The sequence below is a fragment of the Branchiostoma floridae genome, chromosome 3, assembly GCF_000003815.2.
Source record: "Branchiostoma floridae strain S238N-H82 chromosome 3, Bfl_VNyyK, whole genome shotgun sequence".
Lineage (NCBI taxonomy): Eukaryota > Metazoa > Chordata > Leptocardii > Amphioxiformes > Branchiostomatidae > Branchiostoma > Branchiostoma floridae.
In genome coordinates this window covers 2,824,485-2,842,435 of record NC_049981.1, presented here as the reverse complement: position 1 = coordinate 2,842,435, position 17,951 = coordinate 2,824,485, and the positions used below count along the sequence as shown (strand labels likewise).

Below are 17,951 nucleotides of genomic sequence, written 5' to 3'. Positions count from 1 at the left end.
TATCTTTATTGAATCTGTAATTTGTGGCTCTCTACTAGAGTAGACATTTCCTGTTCTGATGCTAAATCAGTCTGTGTGTGTAGCAGTGGGGTTCAAACGCCGCCAAACTGACCATGCCAAACAAAACTGTCCCTTTTGGCGTATATAACGGTTTAGCACGTTGGTATTGTGATCTGGCGGCCCGGATTCGGCGCGGGTTCGAATCCCGGGAGCCAGGAGATTGTTTCTAGTCGCCTCTTATTTGTTTTACCGGCGCTCAGAGGAGCCAAGGGAAAACTGTTGAACACTTGTGTACCCGACCGACCTTTAATAATAGCCAAAACCAGTCATCCCTAGTTTTCAGAGGGATCGACTGATAGCAAAGGACATAAAGTCTTCTATCTGACTGAAGGTCATGAAAACAAAATACCATCGTATTCCAATATTTTCTACTAATTTTTGTGTCAATAGAATGATTACATGAAGAAGTCGGAAGCATTAAACCGAGACCCCTTCATGTTGACACTTCACATAATAGTACTCTTGAAGTATGATGCTGAAAATAATAAATCCCTGACGCATTTCAGTTTTACACTGGCAAACTGTAACGTTATACATGTATGTACAAGTGTTCCGCTGCTCATCATCATATCATTCCGTGCCAGTACTGCAGCCAGGCCACGGCCTTCTCGTTAGCTTCTAGTAGGTCCTGGTTGGAGGTGGTAGGGCCTAATACACAGTCCTACACAGAACGTAAAGAATCAGTTTCAGAGCCGTGTCACCTTTTCATCCGGGGGCTTTGATTTTGGACGTTCATTATTTTGTCCTGTCTCAAGCCCGCATCATGTTTTAGATTTATTGGAAACACCACACAAATAAAGTGATACAGTACGCAACCTTGGCACTTAGACCTGTGAATTTGAGCCCCCTGTGTGAAAATTAAGTTCACCTTTTTGTTTATGCACTTTGCCAATTCTATTTGCTTGGAAAGTCCTCTTTGTTCGACAACAAAGAGATTGGCAGATTCTTGTATTATATGCGCATGCGTAGACACACATACAAACACATTTTTAAAGTCTCTTGTATCGCAGCGTCGGAGTTTAGATAGAGTAGGTCCCTACAAATCCGTTTCTGGCTATCGAAAAGACTTTGAGCTCCAGCATGGATGGCAAATTCTTCTCCTCCTCTTTGCGTTTGTTGCAGTCACCAGTTTTGATGGATGCGAAGGTGGAGTGCAGTCAACCATCACAAACCATGTATTGTGGCTGCAGTGCGTAGTCCAACTGCAGGGCGGCGCTTTGACATGGTTTTAATCAAATCGTGTGATGAAAGCCGAGAGCAGAGCGTGGTTATACAGAAATATACGTGTCGCCCTCGTCATGCGGTTTTAGTTTGACTGAGCGTTAAAGGTAAGGCAATGTTGCATTCTTCATGTAGCCTTCTTTTTCAGCATCGTCATGGGAAAACCATGGTCTTGAGCTGCGATGAAAAACGAGGTATTATACCATTTGTAACTTTCGACGTGACTTGGTACAAATCATTGCCTCGTCCACGCCACATTTCCACGCCTTTCTTTACACCGCTGTCTCCATATTTGGTATAATCGTAAGTTTTAGGGAGACTGTGTATTTCGTACTTGTTTATTTTACTTGATTTTACGCTGAAAGTCTCGTATTTTGTCTCAGTTCTATCCGTCGTCTGTTATTTTCATGGTTTTGTTCCTCAAGCGGCCGCCATGTTTGTTCCATGTTTGCCATGAAAATTGTCATGAATATCAATCCATGTACGCGTGAAACAAAGTGTTGTTGTTTGTGTGGAATGTGAATAGTTCGTAATTTTTGTGTTTCACAAGTAATGAGGTTTAGTTTTTGTGCAAAATACGAAGTATTGTTTGACAGCCCTGAAATGATGGGGTTTGCAGAAAAGACTGACCCCTCTATCTGGGCTGGCTAATACTTTGGGGTAGTCCTACTCCCCCATTTAGACATTTTTACATGGGGGTTAATGCAATTCTTTACAGTTTACAGTATGATTACAAATTTTTTTGGGGGGAGGGGGGTCATCTAATGCTAGTATATACCTTTATCCGGGGGGAAACCTTTATCCGTTGTTTAAAAAAACTGGGTATTTAGGGATGTAAATACGACGGACGGTGGTTTTGAATTGGTAAACAAGGTGTATTTTAAAAATACTGCACTTTGAATCCACCGTCCATCAGGCTTTTAGCTAGGATTTTATAATAGGGGGTCCAAACTTATTGGTGAGTCGCGGTAAGTGACTTTTGTAGGGGGGTCTGGGGGCATCCACCTTCCATGGTGCAGAGTTTTTGATGATTTTAAGTTAAAATAGTGCATTCTAAGGTATCCCAAGAGGCAAAAATACTGTTACAGATGTCACAGTAGAAGACTGTGACGACAGATGACCTTGTACTTGTAGCATCCCTGGTCAATCAGAATTTCATGCTTGTCAGAGGATTTTCTCCCCAGTATAGGGCGTCCAGGGGCATCAAATTTCTTGTTATTCTAAGAAAAGGGCGTCCAGATGACGCGTTGACGCATGCCTGGCTAAAAGCCTGCCGTCCATCCACTTCTTATCCTTAAACACCACCTGGTTTTAAAACAACGGATATAGGTAACCCCACAGATACATGTAAAGGTGAACTAGTGTTACATATCAAACCGTGGCATAACTGACACCATTCTCTGTATTTTATGTTTTCAGGAAAATATGGCAAGACTAATTCACTACGATGACCAGCCCATCAAAGTTCTTCAGTACCTGGACCATCAGCGAAGGGCTGACATTCTGCCCTGCGACACAAAAGTCAAGATAGAAGGCCGACATTTTCCCGCGCACAAAATTGTCCTCCGTGCTTCCTCAGGATACTTTGACACCCTGTTCAAAGCGCAAACGGGAGAAACGAGAGAAGTAGAACTTTCGGGGCTGACAACGCAAGGTTTTTCCGCCATGTTGGATATGATGTACACGTCTCAGCTCCAGATCTCGACAGGGAACGTGATGGAGGTACAGGTCTCTGCGAGTTACCTTCATGTCATGGACGTGGTGGCGGACTGCACACGGTTCCTCACCACTAGCCTGGCATCAGGACACATGGTAGGTTTTGTATCTTCACAAGCAATTTTGTTACCTCCATATTTTCATAGCCCAGTATACAGCCTTATTATAATGATTTATGGCTCCAAATATGGAGAGGACTCAGAAGAGACTGGAAGCTAGACTGTAATATGGCTGGACTCCAGGCTAGCATTTCAGTGCTGTGATTCTCTGCTTGTTACTTGAGAGGTTTTGGATGGATGTTTATGATACATTGTATTTAGAATGTGGATAGGCGTGGCAAAATGAAGGACAAGATCAATTAAAATGCATTATAAGCTAAGGACACTTATATTTTCATTGTCAAACTTTAATTTTGTGCATAACGGTTACAGATCTGTGGATACATTCATCCATTATTACTATAGTATTAGATAGGACAAGGAGTATTTTTGTAATTGAATAGGATTCAAGCAGACTGAATAAAATTTCTAACTGAAAGCTGAAACTATGTAACTCCAGCGCCCGCCCATTAAAAAAAGGCTTATATGATTTCCAGGTTTTTCTAGGATAGGTCAGGGAAACAGGAAACACAGCATTCTTTTCCCTATGCCTAACAAGATACAACTTTTTTCATACAAGTAGGTCTTATTTGTTTTAGCAAAGTTTACTCTAAATAATAGTAAATTTGTAAATCCTTTCCAGATGACTGACAGCACCACCGTGCAAGTCCTCCACTACCCTTCCCACCCTGCAAAACTGCTCCAACACTTTGACTCTCAAAGGAGACAACACCAGTCCTCTTGTGACATAACCATCAAGGTCAAAGACGAGTCCTTCCCCGCACACAAGGCCATTCTCATGGCCTCCTCTGGATATCTGCGAACCGTTCTAAGTGGTAAACAGAACATGAACGAGGTCGAGTTACACGGACTCACGAAGGAGGGGATTTCGGCCACATTGGACATGATGTATACATCTCAGCTGCAGTTGTCTGCACAGAACGTAATCGACGTACAAATAGCCGCGAGTTATCTTCATATGATGGACGTTGTCGCAGACTGTACGCAATTTTTACACGAGTGCATAAGGTCAGGTTGTATGGCTAACGATCGCCTTGTAGACAGATCCGGAGATTATGAACATGACCTTGCAAAGCCCGAGACCACCATTGCTGCAAGGTCGTTTCCATCAACAACGGCTGAAATATCGAGATACCAAAACGAGACTGTGAGTAAAAGTTCTCCGATTGGATCCACAGGAGCAACCAATGAACACTTCCAGGCACCATCTCCAGTACAGGGGCATCCGAATTGGGCAATTGTTTCGTCATCTTCAAGCCATTCTAACTCTGACCGCGAAGTTGTTGTTAAGAGAGAGACGGATGATTGGGAAGATGTGATGACAATGTCCCCTGAAGGGGCAGAACAGCATCAGACAAACGCTGCATACTTTGAAGACTGTATGGATGGTACAGGAGTTAGCCATGGGACTCGAGAACGGAGTCAGGCGTCGCCAATGTCCAACCTTTATGGAAACAATTATCATCAACAAGGACAGGGGATACAGGAACTTCAGACTAACATGGCATGTACAGGTCAGAAATTTCAGATACCAGTATGGTTTGTTATAATATCAGTTATAATCAGTCAATACTGATTTTAGGCATTGTGTTTCCACCTAAGGTTACCCGCCTGACTCAGGCGGGTAACCTTAGGCGGAAACACAACGCCTAAAATCAGTATTGACTGATTATAACTGACCCTGTCAAACCTAGCCTTTTTTTTGGTGAGTAGATAGCAAAGAGCATGACATTTCAATTTCTTGGATTTACCCGCATGATAAATGGGGGACTAGGGGTGGGTACCGGTACAGAAAATTCAGGTCCAGGTCCGGTTCAGGTCCACCACATCTCTTCAGGTCCGTTCTTTCTGAGCGGTCCAATAAGACAAAACGGTTTTGTACCGGTAAACTGTACCCAGCCCTATGGGGGACTATTTTTATTTGCATGTGTCCATATATTTGTCAGCATGACTTAAGAACCTTTGGATGGATTGTGATGATATTTGGTATATTTTATGGATATCTTATGGTATTTACACTTTTATTGCATTGTTTTGTCCAAACTAGGCAGACACAGGACGTCAGGAGCCCAGTTCCATAGTGGGTCACATCATCATGATCAGTCTGACGTGATGCACTACAGCCGGGAACAGATGCTCGCCAAGAACGAAACCAACAACGCCGCCAGAAACTGGTTCAGGGTAGGTTAAATGCTAATCTCTAAGCAGATATTGTGAATAGTGATTGTAAGGCCCTGTTCACTCACTGCAAAATATGTGCAAATCAATTTGCTCCCAGGGCCAATTCAAATCAATTCAGATAGATTTTTGTACCTTATTTTACCATTGTTCAATGCTTTCTACATTTGTAACCTGGTGTAATCATGTTGTAAGTGTCCCTATTGTAACGTCCTGTTATACCGATATGTAAAAGATGTGGTAGCCAATACAGAAGCCTGTGTTTACACAATCTCTCACTGGCTGGGGTTAATGACCCCCTCCCCAGCGGCGGTTTTAGTCAGGCTAGCCAATACTGTAACTGTAAATCATTTTGAAGAAAAATTACAAGTTTACTGTTGTAACAAAAGTTACCAGTGGCGTTTGTTACCTGCCCTGTAGTATATAAACAATGGGTAGAAACAAAATGAAATACCATTTATTGATTATCATTAACAGAGGAATTTTCCTAAACAACCTGGTAGGTTTAAATGAAAATTGAGCTGATTTACCTTTTTGAACCTAAAACTGCTGATTTGCACATTTCAATGATAATGAGCCATTAATGATTCTACATATTCCACGTCTTCCTTGAAGTTTGATTTTTCCTGTATCATTCCTTTGTCCCATCTAGAGAGTGGTGAGAGAGACAGTGAACAGGTATGAGATGACAGGCCTGAGAAGTGTTTACATTGATGATGCCATGGCAGAGGTGAGCTTTCCCATTTTCTGAGATTTGCTGATTAGAAATGTTAAGTGGACCCCAGAAGTGGATGTTATTTTCTAAAAGCCCACATATTTATGGAAATAAAATCAATAAATTTCTAAAATTCAACCAACTGTAAAGATAAAAACTAATTATTAATAATCTAGTAATTGAGCAGATTCCCCCTATGTCGAGACAATCCTTATTTGCTCCTCTTTAAGCAAATGCACTTCTTATGATCTTGAGATGCTGTCCTTCCCCCAGGTGTTCCGTCGCTGCCCGTCCCTGAAGCCAGACGACATCTGGGACATCCGCAGACAGTTCAGGAACTTCCTGTCCAACAAGTCAGGACATCAAAGCAGGAAGTAAGCTGGATCTCTCGGGAGAAAAGTTACTATAAATATAGAAATGTTTGCAGTGGTTTTATGTTCATGGTTTTCACAATGGCCGCTCAAAAGCACAGCAGATAATATGTGACTTAGTGACGGTACATGGCGCTTCCGCATCAACTCAAAACCACCACAAACACTTTATTTGCCTCCTATTGCTAAATTGTATTCCTGTGAACTTAAAAACAGTTGACATGATGAAAATTTCATACTTGTGGCATTGGCGAGGTAGGTAAAGGTGGAAATAGACAGTTAATGCAAAACAGGACTTTTTTTTTTGCCTAAAAAATGAGCAAATGCTATTTGATACAACAATAGACTTCTGTGTCAGGACAATTTCCAATGCCTTCTTATGAGTCAAGTTTGTATTTCTTATAGGGAAAGAGGGTACTTGGTACCTTCCAAGAGAATGCTAGCCCAGAGAAGATCACAGGAGGGTGCCGACACCCCCCTCTCCCCTGCTAGTAGCGTGTCCTCTGCCAATGTCCACTCAGGAGGGGAGGAGAGCATAGAGTCTCATGAACAGGAAGGTGGGCTATTGTAACAGTTGTTTTCTTTTACTAAAAAATCAAAACCTATGCTAAGATATACCCTGTTCAAAACTTGAGTTAAATACTGTATCACGTAGTAGGCATCTAAAAATCAACAAAAAGACACTTTCAAATTTTCTACATGTAGTGCCTGTACCCCAGTACCAAATTTTCTACAATAAAATATGCACCCCTGATTACTAGTGTCGGTACCCCCAGTAGTGTCCATACCCCCAGTAGTGTCCGTACCCCCAGTAGTGTCCATACCCACAGTAGTGCCCATACCCCCATCAGTGTCCGTAACCCCGATAGTGTCCGTACCCCCAGTAGTGTCCGTACCCCCAGTAGTGTTTGTATCCCCAGTAGTGTCCGTACCCCCAGTAGTGTCCGTACCCCCAGTAGTGTCCATACCCCCAAAGTGTCCGTACCCCCAGTAGTGTCCGTACCCCCAGTAGTGTTTGTATCCCCAGTAGTATGCGTACCCCCGATAGTGTCTGTACCCCAGGTAGTGTCCATACTCCCAGTAGTGTCCGTACCCCCAGTAGTGTCCGTACCCCCAGTAGTGTCCATACCCTCAGTAGTGTCCCTATCCCCAGGAGTGTCTGTACCCCCAGTAGTGAAGTAGTGTCCGTACCCCCAGTAGTGTCCGTACCCTAAGTAGTGTCCGTACCCTCAGTAGTGTCCGTACCCTCCAGTATTGTCCGTACCCTAAGAAGTGCCCCCAACCCCCCAGTAGTGTCTGTACCCCCAAGAAACGTCCCGTACCCCTAAGTAGCTTCCCGTACCCCCCAAAGTGTCCCCTAACCCCCAACAAAGACCCCAAACCCCCAGGAAATTTCCCCTACCCCCCCCCAAGCGTTTGTATCCCCAGTAGTCGGTGTACCCCCGATAGTGTCTGTACCCCAGGTAGTGTCCATACTCCTAGTAGTGTCCGTACCCCCAGTAGTGTCCGTACCCCCAGTAGTGTCCGTACCCCCAGTAGTGTCCGTACCCCCAGTAGTGTCCGTACCCCCAGTAGTGTCCGTACCCCCAGTAGTGTCCGTACCCCCAGTAGTGTCCGTACCCCCAGTAGTGTCCATACCCTCAGTAGTGTCCCTATCCCCAGGAGTGTCTGTACCCCCAGTAGTGTCCATACAACCAGTAGTGTCTGTACCCCCAGTAGTGTCCATACCCTCAGTAGTGTCCCTATCCCCAGGAGTGTCTGTACCCCCAGTAGTGTCCATACCCCCAGTAGTGTCCGTACCCCCAGTAGTGTCCCTATCCCCAGAAGTGTCCATACCCCCATTAGTGTCCGTACCCCCATTAGTGTCCGTACCCCCAGTAGTGTCCGTACCCCCAGTAGTGTCCGTACCCCCAGTAGTGTCCCTATCCCCAGGAGTGTCTGTACCCCCAGTAATGTCTGTATCCTTGGTAGTGTCCATGGACCCCCAGTAGTGACTGTACCCCATGTAGTGTCCGTACCCCCAGTAGTGACTGTACCGAGTAGTGTCCGTACCCCCAGTAGTGACTGTACCCCATGTAGTGTCCGTACCCCCAGTAGCGACTGTACCGAGTAGTGTCCGTACCCCCAGTAGTGTCCGTACCCCCAGTAGTGTCCGTACCCCCAGTAGTGACTGTACCGAGTAGTGTCCATACCCCCAGTAGTGACTGTAATCTGTACCCCCAGTTAGTCTATAAGAGTGGTGTCCACTTAAGTGCTACATGTATACTAGTCGTTTGTTTAGGTACAGGTACAGGTACACCGGTTGCTTATGTCTGGATCCTTACCCTAACAATCTACAGCTATCATACCTTGCAGTGAGGTTCTTATCTGTATCTCCTGGTCCAACATAATTTTTTACTCGTCTTGTAGCCCTTCGCAAACTTTAGTGCTTGTAAATGTTGGTGAATAAAAGTGTGATTTGTTTTTCAGCTGGGGAGTCAACTGAATGCTGAGGGATGCTGCCGAATATCCAAGTCTGCTGGTCGTCGAAGAAGAGTGCAACTTTTCTTCATTCAACACCATGGCTAGGTGTACATCTGCAGTGTTAGGATACCCAATCCTCCGGATCAATTTTGCAAACAAATGACTAAACACATAGAGTGTGGTATACCTAACAGTAGATCCTTCAATAAAGGCAATTTCCGTTATGGCGGCCATGTTGGATTTCCAGGGGTCATGGCACCAGAACGAGGCTGCAGTTGAGGATTCTAGTATATAGGCTGTATTGCAGACATAAGTATGCCATCATTGGGAGTGCAGTTCGCCCCTCTGAGGTGAAATACTGCAGAAGATGTGCCTGTTACCTGTAGAAAATATTGTTTTGGACATTTTGAACTCGATTTCGGTGATATTATACATTTGCATTTTCTACTTTAACTTTGGAATAGAATTTGGTATTCTGCAATAAAATGCTATGGGGAACAGAGATGTATGGAAGGACCTGGTCAGGGAAGCCCGCCCCTGATGATGATGATGACAACAATTGCAATGGTATTCGTTTTTCAATTTACGACAAATTTGCTGATTTTGTTGCTGCTTTGTATGATGTACAGTATACGTATGACCGAAAACTTTTGTTGTAAAGGGAAGAATTTTATAATGGAGATACAATATTGTGTATAGTTTTTCACTTTCAGAATTGGCAATACACATGAACGTGAATATGATGATGTTAATGACCTGTTCGAGGGTTTGAAGTTGTTGTCTTCAAGTTATTGGCTGTGTTTACACCATCCTCCAATGCAGGGACATCCAACGGCGAAACAGCCTGTCTGGATGTACCCTGCTTTCTCAACCGTCACCTTCAATTCCTGACCGCCCTGCTTATAAATATTAATGAGCTTATCCTTATATATGTGATATCCCTTTTGAAAACGAAAGGCCTATTCTCTGATTGGCTGACAGCTGGTTTGTGGCGACGCCCACAGGAACTAAGAGTGACGGTTGAGAAAGCAGGGTACATCCAGACAGGCGGTTTTGCCGTTGGATGTCCTTGCGTAGGAGGATGGGTATACACATGCGTGTACTGAGTCGACTCAGGACTGCGAACGTACCGAAGTAACGGACTCTCCTGTCAGCACTCCCTGTCCAGTGCAGAAGGTACCTTTCACACTAAACCTCCCACGGGGTCATCCGAAGGAGGGTAATTCATTTATTTTTATATGCGATCTTTGTTACCTTTTTGACTTGATTCGGGGACCATCCATTGATAAAGGGAGGGTGCGCACCACAGAAAAAGTGTGCCGCGCAGAAAAGTAAGTGTGTCACGCAGAAAAAAGTGTTTTTGCAAAAAAAGTTGTGTCGTGCAGAAAAAAGTGTGTTTTACAGAAAAAAAGTGTGTTTTGCAGAAAAAGTGTTTTGCAGAAAAAAGAAAGTGTGTTTTGCAAAAAAGTCAGTGTGTTGAGCAGAAAAATAAGTGTGTTGAGCAGAAAAATAGGTGTGTTGCACATTGTTGCTATCGACCACGGTACTCCAGAGCTGAAGTTCTATCAGGGGTCATATGAAAAGCAGGGTCGAATGCTTCTTTCTTTCTTTATACTAAAAATGGCACAAACAAGGCTTCTAGATTTAAAATGTCGCCAACGTAAAATGGTTTCTATGATTGGAGTATGGCCAATGAGTGTTGCTTTAAAATACTCACGAGGAGTCCACTCCGTGGATTTAACGTTATACACACGACCACAACATTAACACACACACACACTCCATCTTTATCTACATAGCCGGTATAACAGCCCCAATCGGCGTAACACACCAGGACCTTACACACACACACACACACACACACCAACGTCCTTTCGAGCTTATTCAAGTCGATTCCGGGAAAATGACTAACTCCAAAACGCATTTATAAACTTAGCGAATGAACTGTAATTGTTTCTGTGATGACCTGAAGTAAATGAAAGGAAACTGTTACGCCCCTAGCCGTGTGGTACCGTTATATTCTAGGATCACCCTTAAATGTCTGACATTTTCGTTAGCGTTATGGTTCTTTACGGAACGTTTTTTAAGGTGACTAGATAGGAGAATCTATTTTCATCCCTTTTTCTATGAACACGATGATTGCAGCGAAGAGAACTCTTTACTGTAGAGCTCGATGTTCACACTGCGTTTCGCTCCGTGCTCCTTCCTCATGTGCGCATTGATCTTGTCCTTCCTCCCAAACCTCTTCCTACATTCCAGACACTCGTACGGCAAACGGTCACCGTAGGAATGTTTGTACTCGTGATGCCGAAGCACTTCTTTTCTTTTGAACGCTTTTCCGCACGTGCCGCATACGTATGGTCGCTCCCCACTGTGTAGCGTCCGCTTGTGCCGTCCGAGCTTGTCCTTACGCTTAAAGCTGACGCCGCACACCAGGCAGATATAGGGCCGGTCATCACAGTGTTTCTCTACTTTGTGACGCGTCAACTTACTGTGGACCTTAAACGTCGCTCCGCACATCTCGCAACTGTAAGGTCTCGCATCGCTGTGTTTGTAAATGGTGTGAGAGTGCAAACCACCTTTGGTACGATACCTCGCCCCGCATATGACGCACAGATTTCGAAATGTTCCCGTTGCTTTTCCGTTAGCCTCTTGCTGGTTACTTTCAACATCATCAGCCTCTGATTTTATCTGGTTTGACCAGTTTGGTGCCCCGTTTTCTTTCTTGACTGTCGTTGTGATTTTGCCGTCTAAGTTGTGTGACTCGCCAACGGCTGCATCGTAATTACCAAAAGGATATATGCTTACGTTACCAAACTCTTCACTGATAGACATTTTGGGAGGATCCTGTTGTTTCTCATGCGCATCTAAATCTAGGGCAATATTTGGAACAGACTTCCCGTAGTTGTTCATGCCCGCTTCTGGTCGAAAGTCCTTCGTCTTGCTGCTACTATGACTCCCGCTCTCCAAGATTTGGGACATGAGACCAGGGAACGCCTTTTGACTCTGCATCTCCTGCGTAGGTTGGGTCCACATTGACGGATTAACAGCCGTAGGATGTGTTGGCGATGTAACATGGAGAGGAGGACACGATGTTTGTCCCATCCGTACAGCTGCAGATGATGTCAGTGGCTCGTTCCAGACAGAAGAACTGTAGTGACTTCCCGGTGCTTGAAAGGTCCCTGGTTGGTGCGACGGAGGGGCAATGAGATTCGGAACGAGTCCGTCAGGTGGACGGGCGTCTCTTCGACTTTCGGCGGGTGTTGCTGTGTTCCTGCCCGCCAGAGCTCGGCGATTGTCCCCGGAGACTAGGCGGAGAACACGGGCACCTCCATCGGCGTCCATAAGTACTATGCCTTGGTCTGCATTCCCAGTGTGTCCTGAGCCCTGTCCACAGGTACGCGGTGGTCCAGGAGCCTTGAACGCCATGTTGTTCACACGTCTGTTACTCTACTCCTGGTTGCAGTCACACCCTCAGAGGGCAGGTAAAGCCGGAATCGTCTGCATCTGTCAAAAAGAAAAGACGTATTCAATATTAGACCTTCAAACAAGGACACCATTGTTATTACCATTGTACATCATTCACGTGGACGGGAGGCATGACGGCGCATACACGTCTTGAATATATCATGATGAACGAAAGGGTTTGTCACTCCGTAAGGGGCGTGAGTACACTCTGTACTGAGCAAAAACCTTGTTCCAACACAAAAAGTTAATTTTCGACTCTTCTAATAGCCTGTAGCTGGTCTAACTCTTCGTCTGAACTTAAGTTCCCAGTCACCTAGGTCAAGTGATCCCATGACCATCTACGTCAGGACATGTAACTGAGGAAGACCATAATTGCACGTTGTTTGTGATTCCGTGTACGCAGTTTGAAAATTGGGTCATCGGGTCGGATATCACACGAGGTAACAGCCGCTATCGATTTCCCAAACCAATTATTAACTGTCAGATAAAAATGACATAATTTAGAGGAGACGTTTTGTACTGACAATCGTTTGTTGACGAAGGTAAGACATCCAGGATAGGTAATAAGATACGCCAAAAATCTCTCAAGCAAACATCTCTCAAAAAAGTTACTCAAGCAAGTGGATATGATTTTGGAAACTGTCGGATGTTTCAGATAACACCCACTACCTTTTGTTAGTAACTAGCCGTCATACCCCAACGAAACGACATTAGCTCGTGTATTCAAACAACTGGAGCATTTGAATCAACCTTGTCTTGAATCTCGTCTTAATTTTGTTTCCTAATTGTACTATCCAAAGTTGCAATTGTCTTCATCTCCTTTGCGTGTCAATTTATAGGTAGGGTATAAAACCTGCTTTTAACCAGCTTTCCTAAGTGTCATTAAGGAAATATAGTTGATGATATCAGAAACGTCTGACCGTTTCCAATTAAATCATATTGGCAAATTTTACTCCAATATCCACTCAAATATTGATCATTTCAACAAATGTTTAAAAAAAAATAGTTTGCATTATTACAAATATATTCATATATACACCGTAAATGCCAAAGTAACCGCTCATTATATAATTAGTGTCTACATGACAGAACAAAAATGCGTTTATCAAGTAACTTGAAGACATATATAGACAGTATTTGCATGATGACCTACATTCTAACACTGACAGTATCACCAATTGATCAGAAATTGCCCCGGATACAGTCACTGTTCGGACGTGACTTGCATACAGTAAAATGTGTCTGTGAAACCCCCCATTTCGGTCCCCACCAAAAACTCACCCAGGCCGCTCCAGCAAGTAAAAGATGATAAAACATAGTAGCTGAGATAGTTACTTTATCTAAATTACGCCCAGAAGTTCTGTCAGTCATATGAGTCGTGTGGTGCCCCTGCCAAGTATACGGCCGCCACCAGTGATACTCATTGAAAGTGGTGGGGGGCTGAGCTCGCAACGCAACATAACGCAACCTTTTATATCATACATAAATCACTCTTTACAAAGGCAAAAACGTCATATTTCTCGACTACAGTGCATAGTTTACCTGTAAGGTAGAAAACACCAAAATTCCGATGAACACAGGCCTGTAAAACCCGACCATGGCAGCAGTCTGCAAATGTTGGTGGGGGGGCAGGCGGAGTAATCAAATACAGGTTCCGGGTCAGAGGTGAACTTTACGTGAAGGGTATTCTATGAAAAGCGCAGTGTCAATACAACATACCATGCTACCTCTTGATGCAGACGATTCCGTGTATGATTTTATTTAAAACAAATAGGTTGAATTCGAAGAAGAAAGGCGTTGAGTAATATTTTACATGTACATGTACACTTGGCATACTAACGTTATTATGGTTAGTAGTAATGATCAGTAATTAATTTAGAAACCTCAATTGATTGACTGAGTGACTGGCTACATGCGGCCTTTACCGCAAAATTATTGTGTGAAAAATACCTTACCACTCTCTCGTTAATTTTGCCTCTCTATATTTCAGAGAGCACAAGTCTATAGATTATTACGAACCCCTTTCACATCCTAAAACACTTGTCGCCATCATGACTTGCCATAGACTCTACTTTAATACCTCAAGCTTTAGATAGCATGGCGCCTACGGCTACGGGAATATTGAATATATTCTATTTTTTGCTTAATTTGTGAAGCCACGCACAATCTGTAGTTGGTGTGATGTCGACTGATGTTCCCCATCCAGTGGTTGAACATTGAAGATTCAGACTTAAATCTGCATGTGTATGATAACGAGATAACGTAGTATAGTCATGTAGTTTAATCATCTAACATGGCGGACTACATTCACATCCTTGTCATGTGAGCGCTAACATTCAAAACCCAATAACACCAGGCAAGGAAGTCTATTTTTCCTGGCTCTCTGACCTACTGACTCAGCAAAGGTAGGTAAAATATTTAGCTCTAAATATATTTCGCCATTTTTCAACCATTTCAGCAGTTTACATGTAGACCCAAATTATGATTACTTTGCCATGTTGCTCGAAAGGTTAAAGTCAAACACGATGACATTGTGACACCCAGTAGTTCCAGATGCAGTGGCGGCGGCACCGTGGGGGCAGTGGGGGCGGTCGCCCCCACAAAAGATAGGTCGTGGGGGCGTCGCCCCCACGATAAAATAAGCTGAAACACACAAAATCAAGCTGAAATTCTTGTGTATATTTTCACTGATGGAAATTTCATCAAATCTCGATAGTCTACTGGCAAGATTTGGACCTAAAAATGCAGGAAATGACGTTTCAGATTGTCCAGATTTCAAAATTTCAAAGGACCTCCCTTGTGAGGATTCGCGCCATCGGCACTGGACATGGTGGGAAAATGCTACCGGAGCGTCGTCCCCCACAACCTTTCTCTAGTAGAAATTTCATTATCAAACTTTAGATTTGTTTACAAGCAAAATGTTCCCCTCAAATGCAGGAAACGGCATTCAAAGTGTCCTGATTTAAAAATTTCTCCAGAACTCCCTTGCGGCGGCTTGCGTCTTCGGGGCTCACGACAACATAGTGCAAAATATGTTGGTGCGTGGGTCGTCGCCCTCAAAAATCGTTTTCTCTACTAGAAGTTTAATTAAATTCAGCTTAGTCTGTCTGCAAAATTTGTCCCTCAAATACAGGAAATGGCGTTTCAGAGGGTCTAGATTTTAAAAATTTCCAGAACCTACCCTGCAACGGCTCGTACCTTCGCCGCTCGAGATAGTGAAAATATGTTGGGGTGTCGCCCTCAATAACTAAAGTTAATACTATACATGTATTTTTGATAGAAATGCCATTGAAGTTAGCTTAATCTGGCAGCAAAATTTGCCCCTCAAAATGCAGGAAATAGCGTTTCAGAGGGTTTATATTTGAAATTTTTCCGGGGGTGCATGCCCCCGGACCCCCCTAGAAGGGTCGCGCCTCCGGCGCGACGACTCGGGCCTTCGGCCCTCGATTTAGTGATATGATAAATATTCGCCCCCACAACTGAAAAACCACGGCGGTCGGTTGCTAGGGTAATCTTTCCCGTTGCTATGCGCGTTCGATAGAATATCGGGTTACTGGAGGCCTACTTTTGGCTACCCGTAAAATATTTGAAAAGAAACAAAATGTTTTGACAAGGAAAATGTTTTCAAAATAAGATTAAATTAGCAATTTTACATACATTGAATGTTGTCGTTTGAATTTAGATAGCTGTTTTGTTTCGATGTTACTCAAAAATACGATCATTTTCTGTTTTCAGGAAGGCCTTTAATTTGACCAAACTCTTGATAAGATAGGCCGCATGTATCATCGAAAATTCTCGTTTTTTATATTTTTCGTCATCTATGAGGAAAATAAAACTTTCTGTTTTTGGGATTTTTTAATTTTTGATTCTAAGCAAAGTTACAGTCGAAAATATGCGTAAAAATGGCATTTTTCGCACTTAATTACCGATAATTCAAAATTGAAGGCATTTTCTAAAAATCCCAAAAACAGAAATCTCGGGAAAATCATGGCGGTCATTTTGAGCCGTCAACGAGTTAATTTGGACTCTTCTTGGTCGCGATCTTAAACGAAGTTTGCACGCATGTCATTTTGCACGGATAGCCGGAGGGTGTAATTGATACCGGTGTAAACAACACTTACAATATTCAAGGTCACCAACACAAACGTCAGTAGCTTCCTTAGATATCACAGTAACAAACAAAGTGATAGCATGGATGTACTGTCCCGAAAATTGTATATATTGGTGAAAAACTATCTTTTTTGGCTGATTCAAGGTAGTTTGGCAAAAAAGGCCAGAGAGCAGTGTTTACCGGCAACGACCGCAGATGACCCCAAATAGAACACGGGTTCGGTTCGAATTACGTCAGATGGAATATCGTGGAACAAGGTTCCAATTCGGCTAGACATGGGAGGTTTTGAGCCCGTATTTGACCACCGTGAACGGTGCCGCCGCCGATGTTGCTAGCGCAGGTGGCGCCAAGTACTAGTAATAGACTGCTGTTCCACAGCCGAAGGCTCGTCTCAGAGGTTCAAAATGTGCTGACATGTGGTATCACGCCGACAGGTGTCGCCCTAAATAATTACCCGATGACGTAATGCGGCTGCGCAGTCAGGGCTATGATTTGGGCAAGTGTTTGGAATGGATGAGGGCTGGGATTGTGCAGTTTGGCCAGTTACTGAGTTAGAATTAGGGTGGGGTTAGAAGAACAGGTTTGGGATTGGGATATGGTTGGGTTTGGGGTTGAGGATATTTTTTTAAGGAGGATAACCTCCTTTATGCAATTGGGTCAATTTCTATGATTATTTTTCAAACAGCAAAGGGCCTGGGTGGAGAAAACAGTTTTATAGCTGCGCCATAGGCGGTTGGACAAAGAATCCTCCGGAGCAGGCGCTGGTCAGGAGCATCCGGCAGCGTGACCCGAAATTCTCGCGATCACCCGCCGAGCGAATAGCGGATGGCGGGAAATATCAGGTATTGAGTCCTGTACCCGCGCTGACGGGGCGCTTCCGGTGCCCAGCTTGTTTCAATTATCGGGTGGTTTGTTTTTCAACAAAAATTCCGAGACGTATCGCCCTACCACCATGCGCTCAGCTGTACTCTCTACAGTCCTACTGGGGCGCAGTACACGCAAACCCTGTAGACTAAAATTTTAATAGGCATTTCTGGGAGCAAGGAGGTTATTGCTGGGAGCTAGCCTAGTAGGTACTAAGGTTTACACAAGTATTTCCACCTTGGCATTCCATGGCAGCTGCCTGGGTACCTCATTTTCAGACCTGTGAGCGGTATTGAATGATCAAGGATATTGTCCTTGAAACGTGGCGAGGCTTGAGGTCAGTAATCGGTGGGCGGTGCGGCAGACAGACCAGACCGACTTCCCGCGCCTACGCACCCTGTAGCTGCTCAAGCGCGTCATGAGCAAGCGCGACTCTGATTGGCTGACCTTTGACCCCGTTATTCTCCTGTGACAGTGGGTGTAGGAGCAGGAGCAGGAGTGTGCACGGGCCAGTGGGACTATCCGAATAAACATGGCTTGTTTCTTTTCTCGGCCATTCTGTATCAAGTGTGCAACTGGAAATGTTAAAGCACACCGGGCCAACCACCTAGCACACAAGGCCCGCTGACCGAAGAAATCGAGCTGGAGTGTCGGCGCCTAGTCTC

The 17,951-nt window shown here is 44.1% G+C and overlaps 2 protein-coding genes across 3 annotated transcripts; one reads left to right on the top strand and one right to left on the bottom strand.

Annotated features, from left to right (window-relative positions):
• The first annotated feature begins 1,212 nt into the window (after nt 1-1,212).
• On the top strand, nt 1,213-9,611 carry LOC118412394. Its single transcript, XM_035815223.1, has 8 exons — nt 1,213-1,388; nt 2,701-3,093; nt 3,739-4,630; nt 5,164-5,297; nt 5,947-6,024; nt 6,283-6,383; nt 6,786-6,937; nt 8,850-9,611. The coding sequence occupies exons 2-8, from the start codon at nt 2,707-2,709 to the stop codon at nt 8,870-8,872; spliced, it is 1,767 nt and encodes a 588-aa protein (XP_035671116.1). The 5' UTR covers nt 1,213-1,388; nt 2,701-2,706; the 3' UTR covers nt 8,873-9,611.
• Nucleotides 9,612-10,929: 1,318 nt separating this feature from the next.
• LOC118412530 (zinc finger protein 343-like) lies at nt 10,930-14,009 on the bottom strand. 2 transcript variants are annotated; one of them, XM_035815430.1, is made up of 2 exons: nt 13,854-14,009; nt 10,930-12,344 (listed from the first exon to the last, which is right to left on the bottom strand). In XM_035815430.1, the coding sequence occupies exon 2, from the start codon at nt 12,270-12,272 to the stop codon at nt 10,968-10,970; it is 1,305 nt and encodes a 434-aa protein (XP_035671323.1). In that variant the 5' UTR covers nt 12,273-12,344; nt 13,854-14,009; the 3' UTR covers nt 10,930-10,967. The 2 variants fall into 2 exon arrangements, with proteins under 2 accessions (XP_035671323.1, XP_035671322.1); XM_035815429.1 differs by having other exon boundaries at nt 10,930-12,350; nt 13,854-14,008.
• Between the last annotated feature and the right edge of the window lie 3,942 nt (nt 14,010-17,951).